Below are 20200 nucleotides of genomic sequence, written 5' to 3'. Positions count from 1 at the left end.
CCGACAATTCTGTACTCACTTCATCTTTTTGCTGCCAAGTTCAAGAAGTTCAAGAGTGCATGGGACGGCCCTTAAATTCGCACACCTGATAACGCCGATCCGAATATCTCTGCAAGATGGCATTACTGCTCATGACTGGACTTACCCTGTGACCTTCCATTTCCTCCAACAGTGCTTACGAGACATAACACTCGGCATGGGCTTCCTCAGCCAACACGGCACATTCAACGACTTCAGACCTAACTCGATAACACTACCCATGGACCAAGCGATATCGCAGGATAGGATGCTCGGTTACCGTTCCTTGAATGTGCTCGAAGGCCAAGTAAGCATCCTGCCTTGCTCCAGCGCCATTTCCATCGGCACTGAAACATCTGCAGACGTAGAAAATGTCGTCTAGGTTGAACATTATCTACTTCTCGGCTGCCTAGCAAGAGAACTCCCTCGGCTATTTCCTGAATAAGCCTTCAGTTCCCTGCCATAGCTCCGGCCATAGTTTTCTGCTACAGTTCCCGAGCCCCCTTCCGGCAGCATTAGAGGTCTTCCTATGAGTAAGCCGCAACATAATAATGGTTTTCGACAATACAGAGGCTGCCTTTCGATATGTCATTGAGGATCCCAGAAACACAAGTCGCAACGCATCGCATAAGAACCGAAGAAGGCACTCGACCACTGGGTCCTAGCCGGTGCCAAATTTCAACCCAAGAATGGGAGCCAAGAACCTAAGGAACAAGTTGATTAAATGCTGCCCGACGAAATCATCCAGCCGTCCAAGAGTCCGTGGGCGTGTCCTGTAGTTTTAGTGAAGACGGGAACGGTGCCCTGCGTTCTTGTGATGAATATTATCGTGTGAACAAGATCGCAACAAGGACGTATACTTCGCCTCTTCACAGATATACGACGCGTTGGACCGCCTTTGCAATGCTATATATTTTTCATCGATGCATCGCAACAAAGGTTTCTGGCAAATGGAAGCTGACACAATAGATCCGGATTAGATGGCTTTTCTCACGCTTGACGGTCTCTGCGAGTTCAAGGTCATGCCACTCGGGTTGTGCTTGGTACCAACAACTTTCCAGCGCATGATGGAGATGGTATTAGCATAGCCGAAGTGACACACCTATATCGCCTACTTGCATGACGTCGTCGTCTTTGCCGCGAATTCGGACGGTCAGCCTAGGCGCGCCTTATGATTATACTAGAGGTCGTCAGGTGATCAGGGCTCACTCTGAAGCCGGATGGTGCCACTGAGCTTAGATGGGCTTCGTTCCCTAGGCCACATCATAAGTAAAGCTGGAGTCCATCCTCATCCATAGAAGACGTCACCTTCGCAATACTGTGTTATTCACGCCTTCCTTGCTCGCCCAAGCTGTCGCCGGTGTCTCTAACTTGGTCTCGGTAATCGCTATGAAAAGACTGATGAATAAAAAGCAGTATAAATTCCACAGGAAAAAATTCATAGGGATGTGTTTCCAACCTACAGCCCCTCGCCCAGAAGGCAAAGGCCTTACTCCCAAGGCTAAACCAGCGCCTCACAATTAACAGGACTGTGCACTCTGCTTTACGACTTCATCCTACTTCAAGTGAAATTTCCATTGCCAAGCCCCGCCTGAAGAAAGCGGTGACGTCAACATCACCGCGGCTTACTCGGTAGCGTCCGCATACCATTCTATGGCAGTAGGGGAAGATAGCATGACGTCACGGATCGAACACCACCGGCCTTGTGCTATCTAGAAGACGTCTAGCAAGCGTCACAACACACTAGCTTGCCCTCGAGGAGTTCATCACTCGAATAACCGCCCAGCGGCGTTCAATTGCATTTAATGCTTTCGCATTCGTAACTCATAAGAATTGCTTAGGTGTCCTCGAAATTTTTTTTTCAAGCGAAGCATGCATTAGCTCACGAGTTTCAGTAGCGATCTGGGCACGCAAAACCCAGTTGATGCCAGAGTAGAGCAGCTGCACGAAAAGGCGGTTTGATGAGTTGACAGCTGCGCCGGCACCGGAGCGTGAGTCATTAGCAAGGATTGCAGCTGCACAGGCGCGCGCTCAAGCCACGCGCGCCACCAATCAGAGCTGTTTCGCTTCCGCCGGGGAGGGAAACGACAGGAAGGGGTTTCGCACGCGTGACGCCAGCCTCGTTTTCATTGAGTTCATTCTCCGAAAAAGAATTGCACGGCCACGGCTTCAGCGTTCCCCGAAGAGCTGGCAGCTTTCCACGAGTGGCGCCGAGAACTTGCCTGTGAAAGGAATAGCTGACGGCGCTCCGATTTAGCCGTTGGAGCCGCCCGAGCCCAGGCCATCAGGCAGCAACGAGAAGATCGCGAGCTGAAAAAGCGGGATGCCGAACCAATACGGCACCGCGTTACCTGTGAGTTACAACCATGACGAAGGTCACGTGCACGTAGGAGGAGCTTCGCTTTACCCATTTTCCGGTAGGCGAAATGTTGGTAAGTTATTTCATTCTCTCTTGAATTCATGGTACATAAAGGTGTCCTCTTCTTGAACGTGATGCGCCTACTCTATACCGAGTAGTACGGTTGCGAGATCTTCACAGCAATGTGACCTGTAGAAATAAGCATTTTCGATGTACGAAGTACTTCGTTGTAAAAGCTTTTGACATATACAGCTCAGGTTGTCTTACAGCGAAGCAGTTTATGGCTAGGTTCTGGCAGATCTCGTCTCCGTGAACATAGATTAACATTTTTTCAAATGTGGGCCCATCCCGAAGGAAGTGCAATGCCGGACCGACCCAAGGTGGAGGTGAAGCTGGCGTTAAGCATTCCCCATTAGTGGACCAATCCCGAAGATAGTGCAATAGCCCTCGTTCAAAATTATAATATAACATGTGTCTGCGCATCTCGGCAGCAATCGCCGATTATAGCGTTTGTTGGTTTTTTCATTTGTTGAACTTGAGAATGAGAGGCCAATATGGTTAATAATTCCAAATTTCACGCAAGCATACGTCCTAGCACTGCGAAAACCATGATGCGTATCTCACTATGCTGTGATGTTTCGATTTCGGGCTCCGTTAATGTTTTAAAAAAGGCAGATTGCGCTTCATTATATAAAAATTAACATGGCCCTTGTGCGGAATATGTGCAGAGATGTGACGCTTTTGAGTCTTCGTTCAAGTCTTCTTTGTTGCGAGCGACATTCTGTGTAATTACGTATCTCCGCAATTGGCAATTTATTGTGTGACACTGGGAAATGTAGTTCAGGCGTTGTGTAGATGTACCCCAAAAAACATTTTGATGGCCGTGCTCTTGGGAAGTTGAGAAATGAGTTTATTACGTTTCAAGAGACGGACAGTGGAATAGCGAGAAGAAAGCAGACTATCGTGAAAACTAATTTGGCAGCCGGGCACACTTGTTAGCTGTCCAAACTCGTCAACATGTATTATGCATCGCCACTGAGAAGTAAAATACAAAAGAGAGAAGTAATCGCACAGTGGCTTCGAAATGCAGACTGTGAAATCCTTCTGCAAAAGTTGCTTCAGAGCTTCGAATTTATTAACCACTTATGCTGCCTCCGTAGCTGCCTCCGAGGCTGCCTCCGCCGTAGCCTGCGGCCATGCCGTCGCTGCTGCCACCGTAAAAGGGTGAAAGCGGGACCTGCTGTTGCTGCTGCCAGTAGGTGCTCGACCCTCCATACCAGCCAGGGTTGCGCGAGATGGTTAGCGTTCCCCTTGCGACGAATGGCAGAGAATACTGCATGAAAGTGAAGAGACCAATGAGCTCCGGTACTGCCACAAGCAGTTTTCTCTACGGAACCTAGCAGTAGCATTAAAAAAATTGCATTTGCAGGTCGCTCAATTGACAAAACTTACGTAAGAGGTGAATAATACGCTATAAATAGGAAGCCCAAGCTAAGTGTATGTATACAAAAACGTCGCACGTGTCCTCAAGTTGAAATTTTACGGCTTGTTTGTGCGATGTTGTTTCGATAATCCAAACGTTTTCCTAATGGTTCACCTCTCACGTTTTCTCAAGCGCTATCAGATTCCTCACAGAAGCAAGCTTTTGAGTTAATAATAACTGTAACAGTTAGTTTGTCCCCCAAAACTGCAGGTAGTTGGAGCTGGAATAAAACAAAACGAGAAAATGCTCGCAAGTAAAATGTTGCACCCGAAAGACTGGCATCCAGAAAATGAAGGCTTCTTTTCTGATACCGTAGACGTTCAAACCAGTTTGCATCTAACTGCTGTCATCAATGATGTTGTTTTTGCTTGTTACGAGTGTAAGAAAAGGTCATATAAGCCTACTTATTGCAACATTTACGGTATTTATTACAAGAGAAAAATCCACGTGTCCTGATGTACAAAATGCAATCGTCGTCCACTACAGGGTTGCTTGTTCTGGACTCCGAGATTGGTGCACAGACGACACTGCTCGCAGAATCTGTGTGAAACGCTAAGCTTTCCCCTAAATGCCCAGCTGCGTTTCTACACGATAGCTCAATGGTTAGCGTACTCCTCTCCTATATATGACGTGATTTCAATTACCAATGGAAGTGGTTATGCACTTTTTCTTCCTCTTCACGCTGTTGCAGATCCTACAGAGCTAGGGATGGCGGAGGAACCTCTACGACGACAAAAACAACTATTGCGGCGTGAATACGCGGCCATTGTCAGTGCAACAGATATGCGGACGTTCAAGACAAACCCGTTTTCGAACATTGAACTGCTGTAATAGTAACCGAAAACCAATTTTGCTGTTTACTATAATCGCATACCCCGCCTTGTTTCTTACTAGCCGTCGCAAGCCATGTGGCATTTCCATGCTTCAGCCTTCTTTCACACTCGTTCTTTGCAGCCAGATATTACCAACTCCGTAATTTGAATGCAGTCTCTCTTAACTTTCTCAATTTTTCGAAAAATTGGCGAGCAACACTGAAATTTGTGATATGTGAAGCACACCCTTTCGTGTCGTGGAGTTTAAAGGAGGGTAAATACAGAAGTGGTAGTTCCTATCGGAACTTTCATGAAGAAAAGTTGTTTTCCTGTTCGCAATTGCATATACATATAAAGAAGAGGCAGCGAAGGCGGAAATATAACAGTTAACGAAGGTGAAATATTTATATGAATAAACTACTGAACTGTCAAAAAAAAGCATTAGCGTTTACATATATATGGGGGGATAAACGTTAAGTTTTCAGGAATATTCAAAAACAGCCTGAGGCAGATAGCGTCACTCTTGATCTTGAGCTTGATGATTCGAAGACGCGGGCAATACTAGCCCGAGAAATGAAAACACATGTACGACTAAAAATGAACACATGCACGCAATAAAATGATCTGCGCAGTGACCTTGGTAAATAATTACTTTGCTGGACACAACATAGTTTACAAATTGTTGCTGGTGAGTATGCAACACATTTTCACATGAAATTATTCTCCAGGATGAAATCAGTTTCGAAATATAATTTCAACAAGTGTGGGACACCATAACTAAGCATTCCAGTCACTTATGTGGTTCAGTGCAGAGAAGAGCATTGTCTTTAAAAACGCTGTTTACAATATGTGTCATAAAGGAATGTATTACTACGGTAATTAGTGAATTAATAATGCGTTGAATACCTCTATCGAGTTCTCCTGCAAATAATGCCCGCCTCCCTGTCTCAAGAACCAAAATGATATTACGAACAACTGGCCATTCTTTTTAAAAACCTACAAACTGAAGACGGGCCTGCAAGCATATATATATATATATATATATATATATATATATATATATATATATATATATATATATATATATATATATTTATTTATTTATTTATTTATTTACATGTATATATATGTGTGTGTGGTTGTGTGTGGCCACGGGGTTCTGTTAATTGCAAAAGTGGCTATAGTTACTGCGCTCCAGTATCTAGAGCAGCACATGGAGCTTACAGCAATAAAATCGGTGCAACGAAGTGCGTCTTATGTTCAAAGGGATCCAGTGGATCTCGTTGTTCTCTAAAGTACAAGGACTTGAGCGACATACACAAAATGAAGCACGGCTAAAGGTACATGACATATTTGGTCACTCCGACTTTCTGTGGAGCATTGTTGGAGACCTGCCCTATAAATCAATCTCATATAAAACCCCTATTTTTCATAACCTATAACAGGGTTGTCCCATGCACTATACGAAAACATAGAGCCTTTTATGTGAGCTCCCTAAAGTTTATGTGTTGAATATAGTCACCGTAGAACCTTGTCGTTTTTTTACGGTAAGGTGTTCTACATGGTATGAGAAAATGTGGGTTTCCTATGGGATACCATTGTATTCTGTAGAGATTACTTGGTGTTTCAGCAAGCGCTTTCAAAAAAGTTTGTTTTTAATTGCTTTTAGCAGCCATATGGCTCAATTAAAGTTAATGATCTCGTCCACTTGAAGAGGCGGTCGTTAGCTGCATAAAAAATTTTAATACATAGCCGACTAGCTAACAAAAATTAATGAATTAAATTTTAAGTAACTACCTTGTGGCACATATTGAAATTCACCAAGACTATCCGGGGAGTTCGCAAGGCTGATCCACTTGGAACAAATTCTCGCTAGTTCTCGCATGTTATATTGGAGAAATTATTTGGGATTGGTTGACACGTCATCACAGGTTAAAGTGAGGGCCAACCCCGAAGATAGTGCGGCAAAAGATTTGAGTTCGACGCTCCTCCTGCTCCCCGCCCTCGAGGAGTGGCGCAATAAAATGAGCCGCGCAGTGACTCGGCCCGCACTGTGTCAATCATCGACTGCAACAGGAGGTCGTGTCTTCTTCCAACTTTGTCAGTTTCGGCATCAAAAACATCGATGTTTGCGAGCGCCTTGTGACGTACCCACTCGCATTTCAAGCGTGAAACTTTCCGCGGAGATGACTATGTGTCTAACAAGATCTGAAACTGCGCTTTTCACAGGGTCGAAAATTTCATTGCAGTTGGCATTTGGGCAACGTAGACGAGGCAACTTTGAAGTATCGAGCAGGGCTAAATTGGTGTGCCACGTACGTTGCGCTTGGCTTTCCTTGAGTCAGCCACGCCAACTGTACCAGTCCAATACATTTAGAGCCCTATAAGTTTCAATCAGGCGACCTTTTCAGCAATTTCACCAGACTGAAAATATAGCAATATTGTACATATCTGTTCGGCGAATTACCTTCGCAGTTCGAGGTTCACTCGCTTCATTCGTAAGTTTAAGCCAGGATGTTTAAACCTCCTCTGCTGCGTAATACTAGCGATATTCACTCAAATACACAAATATTTCGGGGGGGGGGGGGGGGGCCTGTATACTAATATTATGTACTAAGATTCATCGGCACTCAATAACGCTCCTACTTGCGCCCACATGTACTCGCACTCACTCACTCGCGTTCATACTCGCCTTCATTCATAGTTGCCTAATAGGGATCATACTCGCATCCACTCGCCCTCTCCAGCGCTTACGTTAACGCTCAGTTCCTTCGTACCTCACGGAGACGGACTGACTGGCGTTAACTGGCACTCATTCCTCCTCACTCTCAGGGTAACTCGACCTCCCTGGTCCTCATTCCTCCATTGCAATCGACATCAAATTATATTTTCTTACGTGATGTTTGTGAAATCAGTGGGGAGGGGGCTCGAGTAAGTGCGGCCACAAGTGAATATGCCGACCTATGGCTTCGTCTACAACCGACCTATCTTAGCGATAATGTGAATTTTAGTGGCCTTATTCATTTTTCCCCACCTCCGTATTATCTTACGTATCCTCGTCGACTAGTTCACTCTGTTTTTTTATACAATTCTCTTTGTAGCTGTCCAGATGTGCACGGCAATTTTTACCGTTGACATTCTTGATTTAATACAAACAAAGCCGCAGTCCACGGTGCGCCATAAGGAAACAAGCACATCCAACTACGTACCGCGAAGAACTATGTCTAAATTAATCGTTCCTGAAAGTGAGCTTGAAGGTAGGGTTCAGGCAGGATTGCTCAAAACTTAAGAAAAGCCCTTTTTTTTGTTTCTCACAACGTATGGATAATACATGTCGTATCCTCCGCCCTTGATGCCGGTTTTGATTGAAGACCCGCCGTAGAATCCTCCCTGGAAAAAAGTGACAATTATTAGTGGCCGCGCGATGTCACTTGCGTATTTTACTTCTAAAAGTGCAATATTTGTTTGAACACATAATAGATCCCCACCATCCGCTGTCTGACGCCTTCGTTCACTTTTTGGACAGTGCTCCCTATTGAAAATCCAGGTGCTTTTCCAGAAACAAAAAAGAATATATTTATACTGCAGATCTTCCTCTTTCTTGAAGCTATGCATGTCATTCTTCATCCCATTGCTCTTTGCGCAGTAACTTTTTCTCAAGCTGCTTTCTTAACCTCCAGGTTACTGCCCTCTAACTCAATAACGGCAGAAAAGCAATGACTTTGCACCTTTCTCTTCAAGCACAGCGGTAAGCTATCGGTCCTGATGTGGTAACTTTGTATAAACAAACACGAGTTACGAGTTTTTAAATACGCTCCGTTAACAGCTACAAACCAGCCTTCTTGACAGGTGCAGCTGGTTAGCGCGTGGAAAAATTCAGTAGGATAACTCACGGTATGCGAAATACAATTGTGCAATCTGCAGCTTCCGGCTTTTCAAGCCCTCTACCTATGTGTACCGGCTTAGGCGATATTAATAAACTGCATAGGTAGATAAAAGATTGCCAGCGTTACGAAGAGCGAGTAATCTGCTGCAAAGCTGCGCGATTTCCCATTGGTCAAAGGGCAAAACATTGCCTTGCTGTTTACTCATGGCTTCTTTTAAAGCGTACTACGCTGAATATTTATGCTGTGTCTCCAGTGTGCCTACAAAATACTGTTACAAGAAGAGCCCCACTTTGTAACTACGTATACAGCACAGTTCTGTCCTGCCACTGCGATGACCAGGAGTAACCACATCACGTGCAAATGATCTCCCGAAAGAGCACGCATGTGTCGTAGGCACGTTGACATAGGTATATCGGTAACACATTTGGCGGCGTTCAACTCATCCACTTGGCGAAAGACAAACTTCTGCGTGCTTTGTATTAATCCATAATGTTTCACCATACCATACCATGCCACCAGCAGCAGCGGAGCAGCCGCCATCAGCCGATTTTAGAATACTGCACCAGCGTACACCAAGCTATATGTGCAGATTCTCTCAAAACGCTATTCTTTCCCTTCCTTTGCCGCAGTTGCCTTTCTTCGGCACACATTCTGCTACTCCGACAAACGATGACCTATAGAATCGGTTGCCTGCTTACCACGTTACGACAGCACATTTACTCAACTTTTTTTTCTTCTTTTAATCAACTACAACAGCTACCCTGGTCTACCTTCTAATTGCTACCACTTTTTTTCTTCGTCTTATTGTTAAGTATGTCATTCTTGATCACAGTGAGGTAGTGATGAAATACGTGGTGCACACAGGAGCTGGTACACGAACGGCGCCCGCGCGTTCCACGTCTTTCTGTGCCCTTGTCTCTTCGTGCGCTATAACTTCACCATGTAACTTCACCATACCTTCACCATAAACTTCACCATGTCATACCAACGCGCCCAAAACGCTACGTTACTGAATTTTCTGTCTCTGCATTTGACTTCTTGTCAAGCTTCTACGTCACTTTAACAAATCAATAATGGCTTGGAACATTTGTAGAAGGGGCATGATCTATCTATCTCTCCTAAATTTATCAATTCTTTTTATTAGTATTGCATTTCAGCTGCAATTAAATCACTGTCTTTTATCTAACGTGTAAATTTAGTAATCATATGCAGAACTGTAGTAGAGAGTGTACATCTTGTTGTACTCACTTGAGCATAACTTCTGTCGACAGTGATTGCCCCGAGAACTGCAAATTTGAGAAATATTTTATTAGTTAACGTGCATGCACCCGGTATGGCGAGTGTATAAAAACGCTGTGCCGAAGTTCACTAAAGAGAATGAAAAACAACAAAGAGCTTGATTTTTTGTTGCAATGTTCGTCAGTGGGAGTTGGTACCGTTACATTTTATTGCGATGACAACGTACAATGCATCTGGGCTCACTCGACTAATTTTACGCACCTTGTTTCTAGCACGAATGCCTATTACACGCAAGCAAGTTTGTGAATATATCATTAGCCCTAAGTAATGGGCTGCCATATTAAGTACTTTCTTTATCCGTTCGGCTTTTCACACCGAATGTGTGTTCCCTAAATTCTTTTAAGTCAACAATGAAATTAAAGGCCCATGAGAGGTAACTGTAACTGAAGATAAACGCAGTGTTCTTGAGCTTCGACACCTGATATGTTAATAGTTGCAGTGACTGATATTGCGTATTATCGCATATTTCACATTTTTGGGATTACGTGTTTCAATGACCACTATGCAAAGGAGCTGAGAATTACATTGCATACACTGTTGAAGTAAAAGGCTACTTGTTGAAATAAAAGACATTCTGTGACTCGGCTTTGGATACCTTGAAGTATGGTGTTAAAAGCTTATCTGATGGCTTGATTCAGATGTTGGAGATATGATTCCCCCGGCTACCCATATCACTCGTCCATAGTACAAAAACGCATACAAAATAGTGCGAAAATAATGTTTTAATAAAGTTAAAAATAGTATTTCCGCGTGCAATCACTGGTGCATAGCACGTACAAAAGGTGACAGTAAGAACTTGTACCGGTCAAACGACACCACATTCGAGCCATTAGGGATATTTAAAACATAATTTGTAACTCGGACATACATCTCCGGAGATAACTCATGCATGCCATTGAAACAGCTCTTTGCCTGGTTTCCGCGCCTTTTACATTCACTTCTACACAGAACATGCAGGCATCTAATGTCAACTTTGTCATTTGTACGCATTCTGTTTTTCAGTAATTAAACAGCGGCGATATACTTACGCTGCCCATTCTCCGTGAGAACTATTTTTTTATCCAGATATATTCTAGTTGGTGCATCTTTATATTTGAACTTACCTGCATGTAGGTATATTCATTGGTCAGATGCATTCGTGATATAGAAGTGAGGTGAGCTTGCCGTTTGCAATATACTTTTGAGGAGCCCTCCAAAATTTCTCAACATCTCGAATTGAATTCCATTCAATTCTGGGGTTTTACGCTCAAAAACCATGATTTGAGTATGAGGCACGCCGTAGTGGGGAAGTCCAGATTGATTTTGACCACCAGGGGATCTTGAACGTGCCTCCAATGCATGAGAGGGGGATGCTTTTGCAATTCCTCCCCGGTGAAATCTGGCCGCCGCGGCCGGAATTTGATCTCGAGATATCATGCTTAGCAACGCAATACCATAGCCAGTAAGCCACCACTGCGTGTCTTTAGGTTCTTGGGCGTACGGAATATCATTGGAATAACAGAAAGGCATCACCTATTACCTTTGAGATGAGCATTGTAATCGCTTAAATATTTATCGATTGCACACCCCTGTTTCTGATTTACATCTTGCGTTGCTTGTAACTTATGCGATAGCTTTATCGCAGTTGTTGTTACGCCATGCTTAATCCGTGGTTTCCTGGATTTCCCTGAGGCATTTAAATTTATTCCGCTGCCGCATGCCCGCTTCGATATCAAAACTTGTGTATTTCGCCTAATTTTGCAATATTGCCTGTCTGTACACAAGTAAAAGAACTTTGTTTTTCAAAATTACCGCTACAAATTACCATTTTCGTTTTCACTGATTCATCTTTGTAATTCATGGTACATCGTTACGTTTTCCTGCGTTTAGAAAATCCGTTGAAATATTTATTCCATCATACAAAGAATCATGCCATCTTACGAGCGAAACTGCTACCGTTTGAGCGTAGTGCTAGCGTGCTGGTGTAGGTCTAAGGGCTGTGCATCTGCAAAGATCTAGAAACTCGGAATGTGTCCGTTTCAAAGGCCATGTCCACATTTGTGGACACGGCTTTCAGTTGGTAGTTCTGTCGTGCCGGTTGATGGGCAAAACTTAGAAGCGCACATTGAGCCTCTGGTGAACAGAACCACCCACATGCTCAGTGTGCCCTAATTTCCCTTCCATGTGCTAGCGTGTCGCTAGAGACGACCACTGCTGGGGGCATTGTCATGTTTTATGGAACGTTGCTCGATGTACCGCGTTCGGGCATCAACAAAAAAAAACAATTTTTTTTTCTCTGTTTCGCGTAACGCTTGCGCCCAGTAATTAGATCGTTTATCTGTTTCAAGCCCGTTATGTGCAATTGTTTACATTGAAGGTCGAAAAATTATTGCTTGCACAAATATGTATTTAGTTACTCGCTAATTACGACGACTCTTCAGAAAATGCTCAAAACGCTAACTTGCCAACTTGGCTCTTTTTTTTTTTTTCCGTGAAGTCATGAGGGTCTTGGATAAGGTTGGCTCCATTTTACTCAATTTTAGATAGCGCCTCATAGCTCCCGACTCGTGTGTTCTGTTCATGTACGGCTGGTATATAAAAAGAAAATACTGTCTAACCTCACATAATATTCTATGGTTGCCAGGAAAGAAACTCCCAAACAATTGCATAGCATAGAGAATGAGTGGGTAGCTCGGAAATATGTATGCAAGAAAAGCCTTTTTTACAGCGCGTTGCAGTTGCAGTGTCAGTATTCATCAAAATAATCTAACCAAATGATGTTGTGATGTTCAACGGCACAAACCGACACACGGGCTTTTGAGATTCATGTTCTCATCTTACAATAGGTTTACTAACCAGGTGTTCTAATTCGAATGCATGCAAAATGCGAAAACTCTCTCTCGTGTGTAAAAACTCTCTCCTATATATATATATATATATATATATATATATATATATATATATATATATATATATATATATATATATATATATATATATGTATGTATGTATATATATATATACATATATACGAAAGGGTTCTGGCATTACAATACCGCTGGTAAGGAGGGCGCCTTCGTCCTCGTTAACGGCAGATGAAATCACGCATGACTATCTTCCTATGCAAAACGGCCTAATATAAATTTCCTTTTTCTTTCGGTGCGGTAATTCACTGCTCACCTTTAAGAGTTGCCATTTATGTTGTACGCGCCGTATCTTATAATATGCTTACAACCTTTGAGCGAGACTTAAGGAATGCGCTAAATATTGTACGCATTAATTCGTAGGGGAAAACGGCATATATTACCATTTGAGTAAGTATAGAATTAGTGACTCTTACAACGAATAGATGTTTGGGCTTTTCTGTCGTCTTACTAATAGTTTTCGAATTCACACAGCTGGCATGTCATATCTTGTGCCGCGTGCTCAAGGTACTGGAACATTTGGTTAGCACCAGGGATAAATGGTTGAAATATGATAAATAATAAAAGAATAAAGTACGATGTGTATAATAGCAAGAATCGACGAACACAAGGCGGCCAGCGGCCGGTCACGCGATGTCGGTAAAAGGAACGCGTCCAATGCCCATGATTTGCTTCGCGCGTCAACGTAATAGCAACGCTACTTTCGATTGAAAATCCATCATCTCGGAATATCTACGAGATCTGTGCACAATCCTGCGAGCTGAACGGTTTCAATTTTGCCTCGAACGACAAACACGGTGAGGCGCGCAACGCGCCAGCGCCCTGCTATCGCCCGAACCTCGTCGTCTGATCACCGTGTCTTTTGCGTTGAAGTAATGCGTACTCACGTGCGAGCAAGGTTGTGAAGAGCGCGTGCCGCATCATTCTATCCCGAGCACCGTGCGACGTAATGGGACCTAGAAGAGCTCGGGCCCGTTTCGAAGGATAAGCTCGCTTTAAGTAGCTGTAGCACTCGGAAACGGTTTTGAGTCGCACTCGCGGACTGTCAAGAAGTTTGTTCGTCTGCGGATGCCTGCGGCTCACTGCATGCACTTTTCTTTTTGGGAGGGGGGAGGGGGGGGGGCATTGGTGAACTGGTACGTGCGCTTCTGAGCGCACTTACGGGCCGCTGTAATTGGTTTTTCTTTTCAGCTGTCCAATGAGGTCGCACGTGTTGGGCGAGTGCGGTTTTCAAAAGACTCGACAGCGTTCGCATGCAGTTTCAGTCGAGATTCGGAGAACTGAAGTACTTCCGCGCACCTTGAAGAATATATAACTGCCTCCAGTTACACGCGGTGCGTCGGACGCTTTAATCTTTAATGCGGTTTTAATCCGTTAAATCATGAATAACGTGTACAGCCAGCGAAAATTCCGGGAGACGCACTGCTCCTCTACCGGAGATATGCAGGCTAGGTTGGAAGCGTAAGATTGCTTGAGTGTGCCACAAACACGAAACGTTTTAACTCCAAAATTGGTCGCGTGTGCTGACACCTAAGACAAGCTGCGCTATGGCGATTATTATTATTATTATTATTATTATTATTATTATTATTATTATTATTATTATTATTATTATTATTATTATTATTATTATTATTAGCTTTGTACTATTAGTGCCCTTAATCTGTCTCGCCTGCCGCTGCTCCCATTGAACCCTTGCAGTTATGTCTAGTACAGAGTGCTCTGTCTGTGAAAAGCCTACCACACGCGATGAATTGACTATTGCTTGTATTAAGTGCAACAACATTTTCCATGCTGGAAGCTGTTGCGATGTAACACAAAAGGTACTTCGCTCGAAAAGTGATACTAATCGGAAAACATGGAAGTGCGAATCTTGTCGGGAAGCAAAATCCGCTGGCATATCGGCAAAAAGTTCCAGTTCAGCATACGAAGCAACCGATGTTGCCTTACAGCTAGCGATGATAGGAGAAAAAGCTAGAGAAACTATTACCGCTAAGCAAATCTGTTCTTGTAATAGAGGAATCGATTCAGCATATGTCACAAACGTTTGACGACATCATGAAACGTCTAGATAAGCAGGACAAAGATATACAGTCGCTCAAGAAAAGAGTGGGCAAGATTGACGAAGCGCGATTGAGCGAAACACAGATGCAGTTACAGGAGGCCATCAATGAACTCGAATGGCGCAGCAGGCGCCTAAATTTAGTGTTCCATGGTATTCCTGTGACACCTGCTGAAGATTTGCTCGGTAAAGTAAATGAACTTGCACCTGTTCTTCAAGTACCTTGCCTGAAAGATGATGATATTACTGCCATACACCGACTTCCCGCAAGGCCAGACAAAACCCCCGGTATAATTGTTCGTTTCAGTCGTCAAAAAGAGAGAGAAATGTGGTACGCCACACGTAAGAGGCTAAGAGACGTCGGGAATCGCGCTTCAATCCTAGAGAATATAACGAAACAGAACCGAGAACTTCTACGCTCAACAAAAGACTGGGCAGCGGCGAATGCCTTCCGTTTTGTCTGGCATGCGAACGGCAAAATTCTTATGCGGAAGGCCACTGGGGATCGAGCGAGTGTTGTCAAGAAAGACACGCGGTTGCAATCGTTGACTTAGTAGCATTGCTCGTGTGATTATCCGATATGGTTGTCTTACCCCACCAGTTCTCTGAAAAAGTAAAACCACGTAATTTTTCTTTGTCTTTTCTTACCCTTAATTGTCGGTCTGCAAAATCAAAAATAGATGACCTAGAACTTTTTTTTTCATCGCGTAAGCTTCCCCTTTTCTGTGATTATATTAACAGAAACCTGGTATGAAAAGGACTCGGAAATGTATGAGCCACCACCGTATGCTCATTTCTTCGTGACGCGAAACAACAAAAGAGGGGCCGGTGTATCTATCCTTACGCAAAAATGCATCGATTGCCACCTTGAAAGAGAGTACACATGTGTAACTGATGGCTATGAAGCTGTAGCGGTCCGTGCAAATGAAAACATGTTTGTTGGCTTGTATAAGCCGCCCGCTGGCAGCTCTGACAATTTCTTTAGTTTTTTTGAACGCTTATTATGTTTTTCAACTGAGCAGAATCTCAAACTTGTTGTCGGAGGTGATTTTAATATTAATTTAATTCAACGTGATTCTAAACAAATGACTTTGTTATCGACCGTCAGTATGTATGGCTATGATATTGTTCCGACAAGCGCAGCGAGAATAACAGACACATCAGAGACTTTGTTAGATTTACTCATAACAAACACCATGCTTGAAAAAGCTACGGCTGGCACCATAGCTTGTGATATCAGTGATCATTTACCCGTTTTTCTACTTTTAGACACAGTTTGCCGTAAAAAACCAAGACGTTAACGCGTTTATCAAGATATTTCAGATGCAAACTTGACGCGATTTAAAGAATCCCTGCAGGATGTTACATGGGAGTGTATATATGAAATCAAAGATGCAGATAAGGCATATGACGAATTTCTTAATGTAGTAAAAAATGCTTATCACGCAAGTTTTCCCACAAAAACTGCTAAACGGACACACAAAATAAGAAAACCTTGGGTGAGCAAGGATATATACGATAAAATTAAAACCAAAGAACAACTTTACGCTACCTTCCTCAAAACCAAGGACATAAATGTATTTGCTGAATTTAAGCGGCTTAGGAACCACGTTGTGAAGTCGCTCCGGAAAGCGAGGACGGCGTATTACTCTAATCTATTTTCACATGATACTAAGCGTACCGACCTGACCTGGAAAAAAATAAACACTGTGCTCGGGCGTAACCAAGATTCCAACGAAATTGACTCAATATGTTACGGTAACGATTATGTTTCTGGTTCTGCTTTAGCCAATCTGTTCAACAATTTTTTCATAAACCAATTCACACGTAATGCAGTACAACAACACAAAAGTATACAACAACCTTGCACAACCCCAAACACCATATTTTTTTGCCCAACAGACGCTCAAGAGGTAGCTTCTGCAATAACAAAACTTAAAAACAGTAGCGTTTGCGACGTAGACAACCTACAATTAGGACCACTAAAGTATGTAGTGCATGAGATAGCGCGTCCATTAACGCACATTTTTAATCTTATCCTCTCCACTGGTGTATTTCCAAAAAACATGCAGATTGCAAAAGTAACTTTAATTTTTAAGGGCGGTGACAGAAATGTATTGAAGAACTATAGACCTATATCGATTTTACCAGTTTTTTCCAAAGCGATAGAAAAGCTCTTGTATATAAGATTGTCTAACTATTTTTCTAAGCAGTCATTACTACACAATTTTCAGCATGGATTTCGTCAGCATTGTTCGATGGAAACCACGCTGCTAAAGCAAAAGGAAATAATCTTAAAAAACTTTTCAGACCATAATTTAACACTGGCAGTATATGTAGATTTATCGAAAGCCTTTGATTCATTACAGCATGAAATACTACTTCATAAATTGCAGTCATACGGTGTACACGGCATTGCGTATGACCTCCTAGCTTCTTATTTAGGGCATCGTAAGCAGTATGTATCAATAGGAACATCTTCTTCAGATATTAAATGCATAAAAATGGGAGTACCTCAGGGCAGCATATTGGGGCCACTTTTATTTTGTGTTTACATTAACGACCTACACTCCTTTACCTCAAATCCACATGTAACATCAATTTGCTATGCTGATGACACTACATTATTAATCACCGGTAAAACAACTGACGAAATACAAAAGATATCTGATGAAACAATGCCGGTGTTACTGGAATGGACAAAGTGCAACTCCTTACTTATTAATACCGCAAAAACAAAAGCAATAGTCTTCAGACCAAAAAATAAGGTTGTAAATTTGCCGCTGATTACACTTGGCCAAAATGTGATTGAAATAGTAGAATGCATGAAAGTGCGGGGCGTATATTTTTCAAGTACTTTAACTTGGCATGACCATATCCGCGAAACTCATAAAAAATTGTGCAAAACTGCGGGTATGCTAAACAAATGTAGACATATCATTCCTCAACGTATAAAACTACTACTATATAACTCGTTAGCCCTTTCTCAGTTATCCTACGCCCACCTAGTATGGGGCACAACAACAACAACGAATCTAAACAGACTGTTCCTAATTCAAAAGAAGTTTATGCGAATAATTGCAAACGTCCCATATGATTCTCACACGCAGCAACTCTTTAAACAGTTTAACGTTATAAATATCCATGATTTTTATAATTATCGTTTACTCCAGACATACTGTTCGGCCACAAAAAAGAACAACTCTTTTTACAGCGAGATTTCAGAATTAATTGAAAATATTGCCGTATACCCTACGCGTCACCATAATATTTGGCACATACCTACACCTCAAAACAACTATGCGAAACAATCGATCGCTTTTACTCTCCCAGCTCTGCTCAATAATTTTGCCAACAAATCTGTAGATGTGTCACAGTTGTCCAAAAAAACAATGCGAGATCAGTTCCTGTGAACTATGATGCATTTATTTATGTTTTCGTATATTTTGCTCATTAATGTGAAGTTTTCTTTTGTATTGTGCAAAATGCTTATGTTCCATTGTGGAATCATTGTCCGTGCATATGTATGAAAGCAGTCATTTGTACGAAAATTGTTTCATAACTACTGCTGCTGCTGCTGTGTAAAGGGGCAGCCACCTCGTCAAGCTACTAATCTCAGTAGCTTTTTGTGGCTGCTCCTTCCTTGTGTATTTGTTTCAAGGAGAATAAAATTCAATTCAATTCAATTCTATTATTATTATTATTATTATTATTATTATTATTATTATTATTATTATTATTATTATTATTATTATTATTATTATTATTATTATTATTATTATTATAACCTTCCCAGCTGAGCAGTGGATCAGCAAAATTTGCCGGGATTAAAGAAGGCCCTGAAAACAATGATAAGAGTTTTCAAATGGATAGAGTCTCTTATGCGAAGCATGATCTCTGCCAAAATTAATGCAGTACTATGTTTTACCTACTGTTCTCATGTTCCTTCTTTTTTATTTTGTTCTCGATACGCTGTAACTTTGTTTATATCTTCTTCCATTCTTACTCCATTTAAGCTATTGTTGTGCGCTACGTATTTTCATCTGAACATTGAGGGTTTAGGGCAAGCCTTTTTTTTGCCTCTTCTCCCAACTTTCCGGGCGCTGCTGCTGCTGATGTGGTCTTGCTCGCGCAACGCCGCTGGGTTTGGTGCAACACCACCAGATGGCGCCCGTTTCCACGCATCCTGGCCGGTGCCACCGCGGCAGCATTTTGCGGTTTGTGTGTATGGCACGTGTTGGGCTTGCTTTTCTATGCGACAAGAATGCAGATACTGGGCTGCGAAGGTAGCGTGCGGGGCTGTGATACTGTAAGCATTACAGTTGCCCATAGCTTGAAGAGAGCGCTTGGAGCTGACGTCTCAACAGCATGCGGGCGACAAATGCAGAATGAACACGTAATCACGAGCCAGCAAAGTAACTCCAAAGCGTGCACAAAGCGTCGAGAACACCTAGGTCCGAAAGAGGCGTCGCGCGGAACAGGAGCGTGTTCGCTGCGCAGCGAAGACGCCCCTGCTCTGACGCAGGAATCGGGCGGTGAACGGCAGCGTTGTTTGATCGCTCTCCTTGTTTGTAGGAAGTTGTGATCGCTGCTATTCCAGCACTTCACACCGATTAAAATTCGGCATGCGTCCACAGTCGCGGCAGTGAAGTTTACAGTGAATAAATCGAATTTTGATCAGTGTGAAGCGCTGAAGAAGTCCCGACTGCAACTTACGCGAGGGATTATTGAAGCCGTTATTATTACAAGGGCTTGCAGCACATGTGTTAGGGCCCAATCTTTTGAAATCTTCAGAAGAAGTACAATTTCTTGAACACTTCAACCGTGCATCAAGAATTGCACATGTTTTATGACTAATGTTGGTGCGGTCGCCGCTCGATGTGACGTTTTGTGACGTGCTTTTACGGTCTTATCGGATGCTTTCCTGTGACTACATATTCCATCCAATCTGCTAATAAAACCAGATGGAAGTGAACACGTTGTTTCTTATTTTGGCAAGCCCAGCTGTTTCCTCCTTGCCTTGTTGCGCTGTAGCAGTTTGAAAATGAAATACCAATTCGCCCAATCCTCAACACCAGTAGCGTTGCGTATCTTTACAGGTTTTTCTGACCTAATTGGCTGACAAGAGGCGAGGAGCACGCAGCAGTGGAGAGAATGCCAGTAGGGCCGAGTTAGTCCAGTAGAAGCAGTTTGCACTACGGAAGGTACCAGAATACGCGGGAAATGGGCCATGGGACTCGGAGGGCTACTGGCTGCGGCAACAGCGAGCAGTGTGTCCAGCTCGGCTGCAGCGTAAACAGACAGGTTTATCATCAGCTGTTCTCCATTCCGAAGAGTTTCTGGAATGATGAAAGGCGTACGATCAGTGACGAGGCCT

The 20200-nt window shown here is 42.9% G+C and overlaps 1 protein-coding gene across 1 annotated transcript; it reads right to left on the bottom strand.

The window, feature by feature from the left end:
- Positions 1-3266: 3266 nt before the first annotated feature.
- Positions 3267-13785, bottom strand: LOC139052918 (uncharacterized). The gene is made up of 4 exons (XM_070530067.1): positions 13649-13785; positions 9808-9845; positions 7988-8062; positions 3267-3710 (listed from the first exon to the last, which is right to left on the bottom strand). Exons 1-4 carry the CDS (start codon positions 13683-13685, stop codon positions 3513-3515), a joined length of 348 nt encoding a protein of 115 aa, XP_070386168.1. The 5' UTR covers positions 13686-13785; the 3' UTR covers positions 3267-3512.
- Between the last annotated feature and the right edge of the window lie 6415 nt (positions 13786-20200).

Source organism: Dermacentor albipictus, unplaced genomic scaffold (assembly GCF_038994185.2).
Source record: "Dermacentor albipictus isolate Rhodes 1998 colony unplaced genomic scaffold, USDA_Dalb.pri_finalv2 scaffold_44, whole genome shotgun sequence".
In the NCBI taxonomy this organism is placed as follows: Eukaryota; Metazoa; Arthropoda; class Arachnida; order Ixodida; family Ixodidae; genus Dermacentor; species Dermacentor albipictus.
This window is presented reverse-complemented; position numbering and strand designations above follow the sequence as displayed.